This window comes from Poecilia reticulata, chromosome 4 (assembly GCF_904066995.2).
Source record: "Poecilia reticulata chromosome 4, P_reticulata-male-v2, whole genome shotgun sequence".
Classification (NCBI taxonomy): Eukaryota; Metazoa; Chordata; class Actinopteri; order Cyprinodontiformes; family Poeciliidae; genus Poecilia; species Poecilia reticulata.
In genome coordinates this window covers 21,056,036-21,072,410 of record NC_088833.1, presented here as the reverse complement: position 1 = coordinate 21,072,410, position 16,375 = coordinate 21,056,036, and the positions used below count along the sequence as shown (strand labels likewise).

The following is a 16,375-nucleotide window of genomic DNA, read 5'->3' as shown; positions in this document are numbered from 1 at the left end:
CCCGTCATCATTGCGTTACGGTTTCATCATTTTTCTCTTAGTGTAAAATTTCTGATAAATTATTCACAAATATACACTACAATGTCCAATCAGTCCCTCTGATGAACTCCCCCTCTCCTTTCTTTTAACAATCTCACACTCCTCTTTCATTATTCTGCTCATTTCCAAACACACGCACGCACACTCACGCTGCTGCTTTGTGTGTGTGTTTTCACCTGTGTGCGTGTGTGACTTGTTTAATGCACTGCAGGTTGGCTCCTGCAGCAGGTCTGGCCAGATAAGAGCAGCACACAGCTCTGTGCGGCTGGGAGGGAGGAGAGCTACAGAGGAACATTGCCTCTTCACTCACATAAACCATTAAATTGTAATAATGGGGCCACCAGCGCTCTAACGTGGTTCCATAGCGCCCCCTGAGGGTGATTAAGTGAGCGGCATGTGAAGATGACCAGAGATGTGGATTTGAGATGTAGGAAAACATGCAGTGAGGGAGAATAATTCAACTTGATATGCCGTATGTGAGTTAAAAAAAAACATAAAGGGATCGCATTTCTAAAAAAAAAAAAATAATGCTTCAAAAACCGCTCTGAGATCATCGAAATGAAAGGTAAACGAACCAGTTGTATAGATTAGCCATTCGCGTTCAGTGGGTGAATTTACAGTTGCAACTCTCATCCGGTCATAAACGTCCGCTTGCATGACACGTGTTGTCCGAGTTTCTGGCTGCAGTGGCCATAAAATCCCTGTTTGTCTTCTCCTCCGTCAACAGAGAGCGGCTGATTGTAGGAGGCAGAGGAAGAGTAGGACAACACTGCCTATTTGCATTCAGTGAGTCAACACACCAGCACAGACGGTACAACCCGTTCCTGTAGTTTTCATAAACCCTTCAGAAGGATGTATTTCACCAAATCACATCAGGCTCTGTCCTGGCTCTCTCTCTAGTTCGTTACGAACAATATCCCATTGCAGGCAAAACCCTTTGAGAGTGCACAGAGTGAAGGCCGGTCTGGTCAAGTTACTGAAGTGGTGCTACAGCAGGTAATTGTCTTCTCTCCACCTAAAGTGTCTGAATGTATAGCAGACGATTTTGAGCTCCAATCCTCCTCGGAATGAGGAGTTCAAAACGCAGATTTGACCTTTTTACTCACATGGGTTTGAGAAGTGAACCTACTGTAGGATTTTTTTTTTCTTCCCCAAAACCTGTTGATGAGGTTGCTCCTCATCCGGAGAGCGCCTCCCTGAGGAGCATTTCCACACATTTCCCTCTAAGAGGAAACCCAGAACCCACTGAAAGGACTAACCAGGCTGTTTCAGGCAGGCAGTGGTGCTGTAGGATTCATTGTCAACTACCACAAAAAAAAAATTTAGGCAACAGCGAAATGATTTGTTTTTATGACTAATTGTAGTTTTGACATAACTGATTTGCATGTTGGCTAAACGTTGACTCTTTCAGCGCTCCTCAAACTCATCGACATGTCCATTTGAAGCTCCACCACCTGTTTGTTACTCCTGGGTGCACCTGGAACCTGACAGGTTTTAACTTGTGGGATCAATAAGCATGTGAAGAGTGCACCCAATCTTAAATGGGACGGTTTCGTCTCTCTGTGTTTCATTTACCATCTGGTGCAAACAACAAGAAAAATTAAGCTTAAAAGTTTAAAGTGCATCCAAAAAAACTTACTTCCCACAGAGCAAGAAAATGTACCTGGCGATTCACCTACAGCCAACTGCCCAATAAGAAAAGTTGGCTTTTGAAAAGGATAAACATCAATGCTGAGAGTAGATTATGTATGATTTTAGGTTTTGGATACAGCAGGTATTCTGTATCTGTAAAAATTCTGTAAAAATTGCCCCTGAAAAAAAGAGTCAAATAAAGAATTAATGTGCAATTGGAAAGTCTAGAAAACGCTGAATTACTATCAAATTAAATTTGATTTCAGCTTCCATGTCTGCTGTCCATGACAGTTTTCTCCTGAAAATGATGGTAGAACCCAAAACAGAGGGATGTCCTGGACTTTGACTAGGCTCCACCTCTGCTTTGAGGCATATTACGAGGTTGTACCCAATCCCCTTCTTCAAAATGCAACCACACTTCTCACTGTGTAAGTAACGATACACCTCAAGACTTTCAAATATTGTTGCCACTCCTTCATCTGAAGGAGTCGATCTGAAGAAGCAGGTAAATATTTTACAACACATAATCAGTTTCTTCATGTCCTCCTCCATGTTACTAAGTTTGCAGATATTCTGCATTTTCCTGTCTACAGCACATTTCTGGACTTGGCTGGATGGATGGATGTTTTCATTTGCCCAATTTTTGCATAATAGTCCATTGTGACATGAACATCTTGTTGCATGCATGATGATGATGATACATTGACACATCATGCACAGTGACCAGCTGAAGTCTCTGCACCAACCCCACTTCTGAATGTCTGTCATGACATCAAGGGGTAATGTAATGTAACACCCTCTCATAGTGCAGCTTCCACCCTTTGATTATGTGTCACAGCTAAGGCATGTTTTGATATTTTCCTTCTGTCTTTGTGTCTTTCACACAGCCAACCAGCATGTTATGCTAATTGGACACATGCGCTGGAAGCTCTGTTGTGCTGGCCTTGTTTTGAGCTGTTTGATTAGGAATTCATTGTATCTGGTCTGTGTTTGATGCCGTGACAAAGAGGCCTACGCAATTTTTTTTTGTCTTTGTTCCGTTATTTCTCCTCATATTCGCATTTCTCCTTTTAACAGGTTGGGATTCTCTACATTTACAGTTTGTTATCTGCAGTGTAAAAAAATAAAATCACGTTCCTCACCCCCCTCTTCATGTCGTTTCCAGATGGCAGCCAGTGAATTGTAGCATTTATTTGCTTATTGGTTGTAGCGGCAGCTTTCAACTGTTATGTTTTCTGCAGAGATTTCTCTCTCCACCATCTTAATGAAAATGTGTATATCAAAAGGCTACATAGCTGTTTGTCAAACAAGTTCACAAACCCTTCATGCACTCCAAATCTTCTTTGTCTGATTATTTGATTTGAATTTTTTTCCACAGATTCTTCTCTGGTCTCTGAACTTTTTTTGCTTTAGATTTTCTTAAATATGATTTTAAAAAACAAACACGAAGCGCGAAGCACTTGTCCAACTTCATGAACTTTGCTGCCCCCAAGTGGATTTTTTTATTTACTACGCCATTTGAATGCATTTCTGGCTGAATTTTTTTTGTTTTTTTTAATCACAGCATTTCATTTTTATGCTATAATTTTGTTGCTGAATGATTTTCAGATATGCTTCTTTGATTTTTATTTTTTTTTGCACAAAGCTTTTATTATTTTTAAATGAATGTCATTGCCAAATCAATATATTGTCATTTATGAACGCATTGTTCAGGTCAAGCAGTTCTGATGAATTTTGAAAAGCTGCTAATTTTAATGTTTGAGGTGAAGGTGAAGGCTAAATTGAAGTTTTAGAGTTGCACTGCACTCTTTAAAAAAAAAAAAGATATAAACATCTCATTTAAGATCTTGGAGTTTGGAACTTTTTGAACAGGTAAATCAAAATAAAGTTATTTTAAATATATTTTAAAAAAGTCTGCACATAGTGTATTGCAAAACATAACTAACTATACTACATTGTAGGATGAACATTTGACCTGGGTATAAAACATTTTTTCTATGGTTTATTTTTTTTTTTTCCAGATTAAACTCCTAGGAAATAGGCTAGGAAATGGCTAGTAAAATGACTACAAATGGGTGAAATGCTACTCTACATTTTAATTAAAACACTATGACTAAAGCAAATTAAACTGTGCTGACAAAATTACCTCAAAAATCTTGGAGTGACTCACAATCTACAGGAGACTCCGACTCAACTGCAAGAGAGGAATCTGAAAGTTGCAAGTTCGATTCCAGATTCTTTCCCTGCTACACGTCAAAATGCTCTTAAACAAGATAGTTAATACCACGTTCCCCACCAATATGCAGGAGAGGGTGGCTCTAAATGGTCTTTGAATGGATTAAGAAGTGATGCATTACTTTACTTAAAAGCAACTCCAGACATATCTCAAGCAGTTAGCTTTTTGCAGAGGCCTTTTTTATTATTATTTTTTCCTGACATTACATTTAGACACTGTCCTTCTGCTCTAGCTGTGTTTTTAAAACCCAGAACTTCTTCTTGGTTCCTTCAATTATCTGAACTTAAACGGGGGAAAACCTCCAATGACTTTTAAATAATACAGGAAAGTCTGGCTTCCTGGAAGTATCACCAAATTAGGACTGAGTTAAAACTTTTGCACAAAACCACTTATTTCTCATAAGAAGTAGTTTAGACTTTGAAAAAGGAAAAACACAGACACTGAATCTATAATGTCAATCATCCATTTATTAAATATTCTTCTTACTAGCAAAAACAAAAAACCTCCGCTTGCATATTTTATTGATTTACAGTGAAAACACTTTATTTCATCATGTTGTATCATTTCATTGGAAATAAACGGTAAAAATAAACAAATACAGTTTGATTTAATCAACTCATATCCTGTAACTTTGAGCTCGAAGCTGCACATATACTGATCAGATGGCTTTTTTTTTTTTTTTTTTAATCAAGAGTCCTAGCTATAAATCATTATTATATGTTTTAGGTTAACTGTAAATATGAACACATAAAACATTAAAAAATAATAAGAATAAAAATTTAAAAAATCACAAGTCCACAATAGAGAAGTGTCGTTACTGGCATGGCGAGTGCTTAGAACAAACTATCATCTAAAAAAACAAACAAACAAAACAAAAAAAAAGGATTTATTACTTGCATGCACGGTTAATTGTCTACATAGAGGGGGGGTTAAAAGAGAGCATTACAGGACACCAAAAGCACGGAGAGGAAAACAAAATATCTTCTCTAAGACTGTGCAATTCTGTTCAATAACAAAGGTCTATGCTCAAAGCTTTGCATTACACATTATTACAGGGGTTATCCTTCAATATGTGCTCCTAGGACATACAAAATAGTCAGCTATTGGAAAGCACATGGCACAGGAAACAGCTACAAAGTCTTGAAGTGATATAAGAGCCATAGTAATCATAATAATCATAGCTATATTAATACAGTATCTGGTGCCATCTTGTCCTGTTGTGTGTTTCTCTGTGCTGCAATGGTCATACACAAAAGAGCCTTTACACTTGTGTGATGCGTTAAATGTCCATGGCACTTCAGCAAAACACTTCAGCAGATTACTTATGTCGATGATTCAGAATAAATAGGGAAGAAGAAAATAAATAACGGCTTCAGCTTTTCCCGTTTCCAGTCAGCACGCCCAGATGCTGTCGCTTGAATTTGTTCTCCGTAGATGAATGAGTGCTGTTGCAGATTTATTCAAACACACACGCACACACACACGCACACAAACGCACAGGAATTAGATTACAGAAAGACGCTAATTTAGTTTTTGTCTCCCTGGTGAGGATTACTCACCTGAGAACGATGTCAAGAAGAGGATTTTCAATTTCAGAGCCGTTTGCAAAGGCGATATTTCTGAAGAGCTCATAAAGCTGATTATGTAAACAGATCATAAACTGCGTATTTGTTACTGCGTTTGTTTCCCACGGCGCTGTCAAGTACTTTGCTCACCTTTCATTCATCTTCCTCTCTCGCGCCGCCTTTCATCTCTCGAGTCTGAGCGAGCCGTTTTAATTAATCCCAACTCTGCGCAAATGAGATAAATTAAATCTAACACGAATCTGTGCATTTGTCCAAGCTCAACATTACGAATGACGGCGGAGCTCTCGGCTGTAATCCATCCTCTCTCTGCTCGTCTCGTGTGTGGACGTGAGACGAGGGCTGCGTCTCTCCGCCGGTGAGCGAAGCGGATCGTTAATGGTAATGTGAGGATGAACTTGCAGAAAAGTGGACTGTACAATGAAAAACTGAAAAAGAAATTAAAAAAACATCCTGCTGACACGAGATGTTATTGATCATTCTGAGTAAACAGGACATGGAGCCGTGCTTTTTTTTAATATATATATTAAACGTATTTTAAAAACTCTGCTGAGTGGCGCGTTGATGACAGGCCACATGTTTTACCAAAAGTAACGAGAAACGGCCGCTTTCTCTCTAAACGCAGGTTTTGTTGAGATCAACCTTGACCGGAAGCGGTCCTGCCTCCTGGGTCTCCTCCGACTGCTTCACGCTGACGGCGATCATGGAGCTCAGATGGAAAGGGTTGACCTTGTGCACATGTTCCATGAACTCCTTATCTCCATTGATGCTCAGCTGAGAAATGCAAGGAAAAGCAAAGACAATATAGCAAAGAGCGAACGAGAACATGACTGGCCAAAAAAATTGTCTGGGTTTTCAACTGTTTTAGGGTCATTTTGATGTACTGGATCCAAAAATCACATTGGTTTTTGCTCAATCAGGTCAACATTCAGCTTGCAACAATTTACAGAAATCCAAGTTGCAAACATTTACGCTCTGTTAGAAAACTTTTTTTTTCTCCTATATCCTTTTTTGGATGAGAAATATTAATGGAAATGAACTGATAACGTCACAAAAATGTAATCAATTTAGTCAGTTTCTAAATCAAATTAGAATGAAAATCAAACCTGATTGAGAAAAATTGATCATTTTTGGATTCAACGGTGCAAAACAGTCCTAATTCAGATGAAAAAACATAGACAACTTTCAAAAAATAGTTTTTGTAACCCAGTCATATTTAAGCAAATCTGTTCCCTATCTTGCCATTTATTTTGATGTGTTTAAAAACAAATGAAAATGAAGGCATTTTTTTTTTCATTTTTTGCTCTATCCAGTAATGTAGCAATCAAAATTGCTGTCAGAGGGATATTTATTTTAAGATAAAATAAGACAGAATCGTTTAGATGTTAAAACTATAAATTGGAGGGTGTACTTTCTCTTTAATGGAGAATAAGGAGAATAATCATTGTTTTCCAAAAATTGTGCAGCCTTATTAATCGTCTAACTTGTGAAAACAACTTAAGCTAAACATGTATCGACCTATTTGATATGCACAGAGGAGAAAGTATGACACATTTAGAGAGATAATAAACAAGAAATTTTGTCTAATAGATGTTTTATAGCTGCTGCACATTTTTAGCAGTGAAACAGTACTGTGCACTGCTAATACTTTGTTAATATTTTAATAAACAACTAATAATTCAGAATCACAAACAGCATAAGAGGGTCGACATAGGGCAAGGCTTAAAACTATTTAATCACTAAAATATATGTTGCATAACAAGGATTCGACGATGAAGAGGGATTTAATAAACTGAACAGAAAACACTGTAATTCATCTTCCTGGATTTCCGCTAATATCACAGCAGTGATCTAAAACTGCAGGCAGAGGAGGAGAATACAGCAGGGGACAGAACACGGCGATGCTCTTCTGAATAAGTACCTGCGTCTTGATGTGCTGCTCCGGTGCGGTGACGAGGCTGGCGCAGCTCAGCCACAGCATGACCATGATGGACAGGAAGAGACAAGCGGCTAAAATCCACCGTGGAAGACCTGAGCGTCTGCAACAAGGAAGAGGGAGACAGACACTGAAACACTAAAAAGATTCATAACCAGACCAGTCCAAAATAAAAATACATCTAACATTCTCTGTCAAATGTTGTCACTTGTTTACTGCAAGCCAACCAGTGCGGTCTACTGGTACACGGCTCGGTGTCCAGAGATGGGGATAATCCCAGTTATGATCGTATGTTGACATTTTTTTTTCAGTCAAATATTACCAACAGGAGGCATTTCAAACTGTGGACTGGTGCCACAAAGATTATCAAAAGCTACAACCGAACAGGAGGAAAAAGAACAAAGAACGAGTGGAAAGCTGTGGTGATTCTGAATAAGATTCGATACAAACAAGTTCTGAATCATTTAATCATGTGAACCAGGTCACCAGAAATATATATATTTCTCTCTCTCTCTCTCTCTCTCTCTCTCTCTCTCTCTCTCTCTCTCTCTCAAAGGTTTCTGACCTTGACATGCAGCCCAGGAAGTCGTGGTCAGCTGCAGCGTCCTCTGCGTGCTGGACGGGGCGCTTCCCTTTGATCGCCGACTTGCCTGCTCCTTTTTCTCCTCGCCCCTTAACGCCTGCCAGGCAATTAGAAGAAGTTCTCCGCTTTGCTGACACGCTCAATATTCACTCAACTCTTTCACGTTTTGCCACATTACATCAACGACGTTCAATGCAACATGTTGGGATTTCATGCAGGAAACCAGGACGGCTCGACGGACAGATTGTTACGGCCAAACTGTTGATCCGAGTCACGTCACTGTTTGTAAGCGTTGTGAAAAGGTTCCTACCATGGGGTCTCTGGGTGTGGGAGTGGACCTGAGGCCAGGGTTTGTCAGCCACACTGGATCGAGGAGCCTGCAGCTCCGGCATGGAGTACTCCATCTCTGGCTGGCTCTGACGTCACAACAAGCAAGAGCAGAAAGATATTTAGCCATGAGTGGAAATATAGACAGGAAACTTTCACCGATTTCATGCACAACTTTCCAAACTTCTTCATTACTATGTAGATTTTGGATTTGTGCTGTTATTCTAGACAGAACATGATTGATAAACCACTTAAGACAATAGTTCAAAAGATCATACCAAAGCATGTTATGCCCCTTGTTCTACAAGAATTATATAAATAATAATCTGTAACCTTTATGGCATCCCTCAAGATTGGGTTGACAGCTTTAGCTTCTGGTGCAAAAATATATCATTTCCATTTCCAAACTGCTTTTTGTATTAACTCAGATCATATTTTTATCCCACAAAAAATGTTTGATGATCTGAAATGTTTAAATGTGACTAGAAAGCATACAGAAAAAGTAAGGGATACATACATACTTTTTGAATACAATAATTTGCTGGTAAACTAAATGTTTCCATCTTGACATCGGGATTTTATGAGCACTAATAACTTTCCCTGAAGCTCAGTTTTTATTTATTTAAGATTTTCTGTGTTCCTTCATTTCATTTCACTCACTTAAATGGGTTTTAACTTAGTACTGAGGTAGTTTATTTAAAAAAAATGCATCTAAAACACAGATTGCCTGTCGTCACTGTTTTCACTGCTGTGTGTTTGGTTCACCCAGAGGACTCATTAAAAGAGGATTTTGCTTTCCCACTGCTGACCCTCTTTTCCCTACAGCAGCAGCTGCAGTCACTTTTAATAATAGCGTTGCTGGCCTCAGCAACAACACACACATGCATGTGCACCTAACGGTAAATCATCTCCCGCTGCAGCTTGAATCCTCCCAACTGGTTTATTTTTTCCCCTGTTCATGTAATAATTTATGTGTTTTCATCCAGATCTGAACCTCCTAGAGTAGCATCAAAATGTTGGTCTGCGCCAACCAAATCCAATCACTAGTCTGAGACAACAAAGTGCCGCAGCTTCCCGGAGTCACAGTGGAGAAATGAAAGGTTAGTTCAACTCCCAAAAATGCCAAAATGAAAAGGCAGTTTTACAGCTGAATTCAGGAAAGCTCTCGTGAGTCATGTTTTTCTGACCGAGCGCATTGAAACCAGATGAAGCACCAGTGTAAAACGCTCTGACAGGAAATATATATATATATATATACACATCTAACTATACAGCTAACTCCCCTAACTGTCTGACATTAAATTATTTGTTGTTACATTAGTTGAGCCTGTTAGTTGTGTCATCCCACCCCATCATAAACACAATTCAGCGTCAAGTGGCTGAATTGCCTCCTCAGGAAGCATCCAGTGCTACGGAGCGATGATAATGGCCTCGTCATTTAATCCAGGTGTAGTGAAACAAACACATATAAAAGCTACGTGACACCAGTTTTTAGATCGGGATTTGAGACCCCTGTGCTAGATGCATTATCAACAAAGACAAATCCACACTGAGTCACACTGGATCGTACAGCTAAAACTGCAGACTCTTTAAATCGGCCAACATGGCGATCTATCCTATTGCTATGATCTTTTTTTTTTTTGTTTTAGTTATTTTAGACTGCAGACACATTTTGTCTCTCTTGGCTTTGATCACTCCTCGTTTCGATATCTGTGGTTGGGTTTTTCTGTGTAGTTCTTCACATCTCCACTGGAGGGCGCCATGGAGAGCTCAACTTTTGCCCACCTGCTTGTCATCCCAAACCCAACGACTGACGACCTCAAAGCTCCTAATTGTTCAACTCTTCTGTGCAACCTGTCCGCTCTCCACCTTCCCACCAAACCCAAGTCTCTCTCTCTTTCTAGAATTATTACTGATGTTGACCTGACAGAACCTCGCTTCAAAAAACTTAAAACCAACCCTTTCGTTCTGGGAGACGTGCCCTGTGCTCTGAAGAAACTACAATTGCAGCAGCATCTTGCTTTTGAGCGTTCCTTCTATCTTTCCTTGTTGTTTACTTGCATGGGGATAAGTGCTAAAAACAAAACATTTACAGCCTCGGCTAATTTGCTAAGCACATCCCCAGATGGGCCTGTTTGCTGCAGGAGGGACAAGTGTTAGCTACTTCATAAACGTACATTGCATCATGATGAGAAAAAACTTTTAGTTGGATACAAATGAGTCTTCCAGTTAGACAATAAATTTAAACTTGACTCGGTTACACAGGTTGTATCAGGAATGGGCCAAAATTTCAGCAAACAATAGGGAAACTCTTGTAGAAGGACACTGAGAAAGTTCATCCAAGCCATACTCTTAAAAGGCAAAGCTACCAAATGGAAACCTATAAAAACTTGTTTCTGTCTCATTATTTTCTCATTATTTTGGCAATTAGCAAACAGAAACAACAAAATTATGGTCATGGTCATCTTAATGATCCTAAAAAAAAGAAGTGCGGTCTGATTTAATGACAGAGAGTTGGGGAGGGGGGAGCTTTTTTTATTTTTTTGCACATCTGGTATCTCATTTCAAATGTGTATTTCTGAAAACAAAGTTAGACACAACCAGAGCAATGGTTGCTTGTAGATTGTCAGGTCTTTGTGGATATTCTCATACTGTAATTTGTATTTCAGAGAGCGTTTCCCACCTTTGCCATCCCTCAGTGTGTTGGATTTTTTTTTCTTTTTTTAAGTCTGAACCTGTCACATTTCTGGCAGTGTATCAACTGCAAGCTAAACATAGGCCTGATAAGTTCCCTACAGCCCTGCTGAGGCAGACTTCCCTTCACAGTGTTGTTCTGCATGCAAATATCCGTCACCGAGTCCAAAAGCAACTCTGAGATGGATGCATTGCCCGACAGCCAAGTCGGCGCACCAATCCTCACACGCAATCCTGAATTCCCACATGAAGAGGGCTCTTTTCATACAGAAGCACTTCTGTGAGGGTTAGAGTGCATAAACACTATCATTTCCCTCTGAAACGGTCAATTATGCAGCTAAAACTGTCATCCATGCATCCAAACAGTAAAAAAAAAAAAAAAAAAACACGACAGAGATGCAGGTTTCTGGTCCGCTTTTTTAAACTGCAGGGTTTGATTGTGCAGCCTGGTGGTTTAGCAAAGCAAATCTTTTTTACAGCTTCAATAGGTAGATGTTTTATTGTGTTGACTTTAGTTTAAAATTCTTAAAACTCCTCTAGAAAGCAATGCAATGTTGCATGTTTGTAAAAAAAATAAATAAATAAAGTTGCATGAATCTTACTTTTCAAAGTTAAACATGGCGAAGAATGTTTTATATGGACGCAATCTCAAATGTAATACACCTACCCTAGTTGCTTAAGAAAAACTGGTCAAAATGTTTCAGGAAAGTGCAATTATAACAAATCTATATGCTGTCCCTTTAAGATTTTTGGTAAAAGTTTCTCTAAAGTGTGGGAATTTACTTCTAATAATAATGTAATTGCCACATTCAGCAGTCCTCTGCATTGTGTCCCATTTTATTGTGACTTCACCAACGAGGTTATCAGAGCATAAAACTGAGCGTCATGGCATCATGTAAGAGGATGTTTTTAAACCTTAAAGTTGTGTGAGAATAAAGGAAAAGAGCTTGTCACTGTCACATTTCAGCCACCTTTCCCTGCCCAGCTGCATGCTCACTCATGCTGCACATTCGGTACACGATGGCCGCCAAATGGGGTGAGACAGCTGCTGGCACTCTGCCCAACTCTAAGAGAGGCATAGAGTCGAGGGTATAATTCCCAATCTTAACAGGAAACAGAGTGCAGCATCAAATAATCTACAGGGGTCTGCTGGGTTCCTTTAAACCCCAAATTACAACCATGTGAAACAAAAAAAATGGCTACCTCTCATTTTGAGAAATAGAATAACTAGAGAATCCAAGGGACTGATACATTTTTATGCAAAATATGACCACAAACTTCAGAGCATTTTCTACAAATAGACCAACCCAATGTAGAACATAATCATGAAGTGGAAGAAAAGGGTTACGGAGAAAGGAAGAGAGAAGAACCCGAAAAGGGTGGAGTTCATATATATATATTCAGATCTCTTCTACTTTATAGAACCACCTTCCACTGCAGGTAAAGCTGGAAATGTTTGGGATCTTTTCTTCCAACTTGTCACACTAAGAGACAGAAATCTTGAAACATGTTTTTTCTCCCCCTGCAACATAGTACCAGTTGAGTCAGATAAGGAGGAGAGTTCCTGTACATTTTACGTTTCAAATCTTACAGATTTAGGTTTGAACTTTGACTAGGCCAATTCTAATTCTAATGGAATCACCTACAGCAAGTCAACCAGGTGATGAACTAAGGAAGCATTAAGAGACCGTCACACTCCCTCCACCATATTTAACAATTAATTTGATCTTTTTTGTGTGTGTGTGTGAAAAATGTAGTACTATTATGCCAGATGTGACGCGACACACACTTTCCAAAAGGTTTCCCTTTGTCTCGTCTCTCCGCAGAATAGCTCCACAAACATTTTAGTCATTTAGGGACATTTTCTGGAAAATCAAGATTTTCTTTGGTAAATTTGAGAAGCATCCTTTGTGTTTGCATTGGTTAGTGGTGATTTTCCCCTGTGAACACGAGGGATGCAATTTATATTCATGTGCCGTCTTTCTCATTGTTGAATCCTGAACGCTGACATTAAATGACGCAAGTGAAGCCTGCAGAGTTTCAGATGTGGTTCTGGGTTTTACTGAGACCTCCTGACTGACTCGTCCACATGCTCTCAAAGTAATTTTGGTAAACTGGCAACTCCTGGGAAGATTCATCGCAGTTCCATGTTTTCTCCATTTGTGGATGAGGCTCTCATTGTGGTTCACTGGAGTGCCCAAAGCTTAGAAATGGTTTGGTAAGCCTTCGATTCCCATCTGCTCTTGAATTTCTTTAGATCTGTGTAAGTGTGTTGCCTTTTGGCATCTTTTAGCCTATTTCATGTTGTCAGACGGGTACTTTTGAATTTCTTGATTATACTGGCCTATACTGACTTGATTATAATTTAAAAGTGACTAAAAAAAACAAAGCCAATATTTCAGATAATAACTGTTAATTTATGATTTAATAAGGGAAGGGAAATTCTATTTTTTCATGCAGTCATTTTGGTTTGAAATCTTTTCCCTTAAAAATGAAGGGAATTTAAAATGTATTTTGTGATCTAATATTAAAATGTGTATGATCATTTGAAATATTAAAGTATGAGGAAAAAGTGCATAAGAAGTTTGTGAGAGGGTGAAATCATTTCACAGTGCAGTGATAGTATCACTTGTGTATTTCACTGGAGTATTTTTGAATTAATTCGATTGGTGTGAGCCGAATTTAAACCAAACCGTTCTGTTAAGAAATCAAATAAGAATTGGATGTTTCTGCCTTGCGTAGTGGCTCAGGTTTACCGAACTGAAGTTAATCGAACAAGCCTCTGTTGGTTTTGAAAAAGTATAAGAAAATGGGATTTTATAAGAAAATATAAAAACAAACATTTCGGAATCGGTGATATTCTACCTAAGTGCAAGCTGCCTCGTAAATAATTACTTTGCATTAAAGTTGTCTTTTTTTAAATTAAAAATAATTTTTTAAGATCTCGTCGGGGCCTCTTACTTGGAAAACCACAACCTTGCCGTCGTCGGCCTGCAGGTAGAAGGTCCAGGTGGAGGAGATGAAACTCTGGGCAGAGCTGACGATGTCGTTGCACCAGCTGGACACGGCCTCCATCACAGAGGGGGGCTTCGGGCGCAAGGTCATGGCCCTCAGCTGCCAGAGAGATGAGAACAGGTCAAACAGTTAAACCCAGAAAAGCCTGGCTGACCTCAGTGTGTATGCAAACGTGTCTGCAATGGTAATTTTCAGCGGCGACTGGTGAGTCACGCTCGTTTTGAAAAGCAGCACGTAGGTATGGGAGTGTGAATTTATTGTGTACGGAGCAGCCTTCCCTCACCTTCCTCCTCATGATCTCAGGTTCAGAGGGTTGGCTGGCACAGCCGGTGCTGCAGGCCTCCTGCTCCAGCAGCTTGATGTATGCCTCCTGGCAAGCTGCACAGAAAAAGAGGAGGACAGTTGTATGAAAAAAATAATAAAAAATTTGACAGAATAACGGACAGGCTGCGTGATAACGAGGGAGAATTTGCTTCTGCTGGAGAGAATTCACTCTCCACTGAAACCGAACACCTGCATGGATGGCAAATTACATGATTGATTTTTAAATATGACAGTTGAAAAAGGTGAGCAGCCTCTTGCTGGAAGAAAATATCAATAAAAAAACACTCCAAATTGACCCATCGGTCACTTAAGTCTCCATCAGTGATGCAATATCTGTGAAATTATTCTATCTGGGGACAAAAAGACAAACAGTCCCATGCAAAGATCGCCTCACTGACTCACCTCCCTGACACTCCTCCTTGCTGGTATTAAAGCCGGCGTCCCCATTGACGAACTGGCAGATGGAGTAGAGGCGGCAGCCGCGGTGACAGGCGTTCATTATGGAGTCCTACCAGCCAGACAGAGAGGGAAACAAAATTAGAAACATCCCCTGGTAGTCTGGGAGAAAGTCCACTTAAGTTTGTTTGAGAATGTGACACGGATGGAGCACGGCATCAGTTAATGACACAGTGCGGCTGTCATATTATGGGCTGTCATATACAGTTCATAACAGAACCGTAGACACTGTCAGGGAAAACGTGTGGTAATGAGCAAGCTGGCTGTTTCAGACTTGTGAAGAGTTTAATGTGACGGTGGGGGAAGGGGGATGGGAGGGGAGCGGTTGGTAGAAACAGCACCCTCTAGCGTCCACTGCGAGCACGGGCGAGACAAAGAGATCCTCTGAAATATTTGCTGCAGCTTTTTCAGCATCTTTTCTGGAGGGGATTGTTGACGATTCGGAGAAAACCGAGATAAGAACTGCTCGTTTTTCAGCAAACGATATTTGGTTTGAATGCATTTCCCAAAAACACGATAAGCAAAAGCAGGCCGATTAATATGCATCATAAACATCCTTACTCTTTCGCGTCGCACAGTTCTCAAGCGTGCGATAAAACCTAAAGCCCTCTTTGCAGGTCTGCTCCTCGCAGCCTTGCAGGACGTCTTGAACCGCACCTGAAGGCAGCGGAGAAGCAGAGGGAGGGGAGAGCGGATGAAGGCTGCGGATTTAGCCGCATTAGATCAAAGAAACCGCAAGAAAAATGTCCTCCATCCCCGCATCCCGCTCGGGTCCAGCTTGGCCTCCTTCTGTGCGCAGAACCGCAAACTGTCACTAACTGGTATCCCCTGATCCTAATCTGTCATGGTGCAGTGTTGAGTAGGTTAAATCACGGTGCGAGCCTTGGATGCACTCCACATCTTGGACTTGCCTCCAGGGCGCAGACGAAAGCGAGCTGCATCTTTTCGGCCTAAATTGTGCGCGCCGTAAAGCGCATCCAAGAAGATGCAGAGAAATGTCCGAGCCTGGATCTAGCTGCGCAGAAATGCGTTTACCTCAGCTATTCATTCTTCACACTGTAACTAACCGAAAACAGCTCGTTATAAAAGACGCTGATGTCGCTGATGAAATGTAGGTTATGATGAGGATCGAACCCGCTTTCAGCCAGTGCTAACGGGATTTTCCTTTCAAAGACAGCTAAGCGCACGGGAGCAACTTACTTTAGCGGGGCTTTTGTTTTTGATGGTGAGCTGGCATTGCTTCTTGCAGTAATTGATGTCACCCAGCTGGTTGTCAAACAGATCCGAGGATGTCGCGGCAGCGAGCCCGGCGAGGAGAACCGAGAGCAGGGCGGGGAAGAAGCCGCGCATGCTGCCGCCGAACCGGAGCATCTGAGGGAGCCTGGAGAGAGGAGCGGAGAGTCGGCCTTCAACCCGCACTGAGCTACCTGGGATGGTGCTGCTGCTGCTGCTGCTGCTGCTGCCTCGGCTCGGCTCGGGTCCTGTCTGTCTGCTGCTCTTCCGATCCGCTCCTGCTCGTGGCGTCACGCGCATCATCACCATTCTGCACG

General features: G+C 40.7%; 1 protein-coding gene across 1 annotated transcript; it reads right to left on the bottom strand.

Moving 5' to 3' along the window:
* Positions 1–4,354: 4,354 nt before the first annotated feature.
* tmem59l (transmembrane protein 59-like) lies at positions 4,355–16,372 on the bottom strand. The gene is made up of 8 exons (XM_008407106.3): positions 16,026–16,372; positions 14,772–14,877; positions 14,329–14,423; positions 13,992–14,144; positions 8,320–8,425; positions 7,992–8,106; positions 7,412–7,529; positions 4,355–6,264 (listed from the first exon to the last, which is right to left on the bottom strand). The coding sequence occupies exons 1-8, from the start codon at positions 16,365–16,367 to the stop codon at positions 6,106–6,108; spliced, it is 1,194 nt and encodes a 397-aa protein (XP_008405328.1). The 5' UTR covers positions 16,368–16,372; the 3' UTR covers positions 4,355–6,105.
* Between the last annotated feature and the right edge of the window lie 3 nt (positions 16,373–16,375).

Bases quoted from the DNA above. Each gene is read 5' to 3' on its own strand.
- tmem59l (XM_008407106.3), bottom strand. From the start codon at position 16,367: ATGGTGATGATGCGCGTGACGCCACGAGCAGGAGCGGATCGGAAGAGC. The intron at 14,424-14,771 runs GTGAGTCAGTGA...TTTTCTGTGCAG, and splicing joins CAAGGAGGAGTGTCAGGGAG to CTTGCCAGGAGGCATACATC. The intron at 14,145-14,328 runs GTGAGGGAAGGC...TCTCTCTGGCAG, and splicing joins CTGAGATCATGAGGAGGAAG to CTGAGGGCCATGACCTTGCG.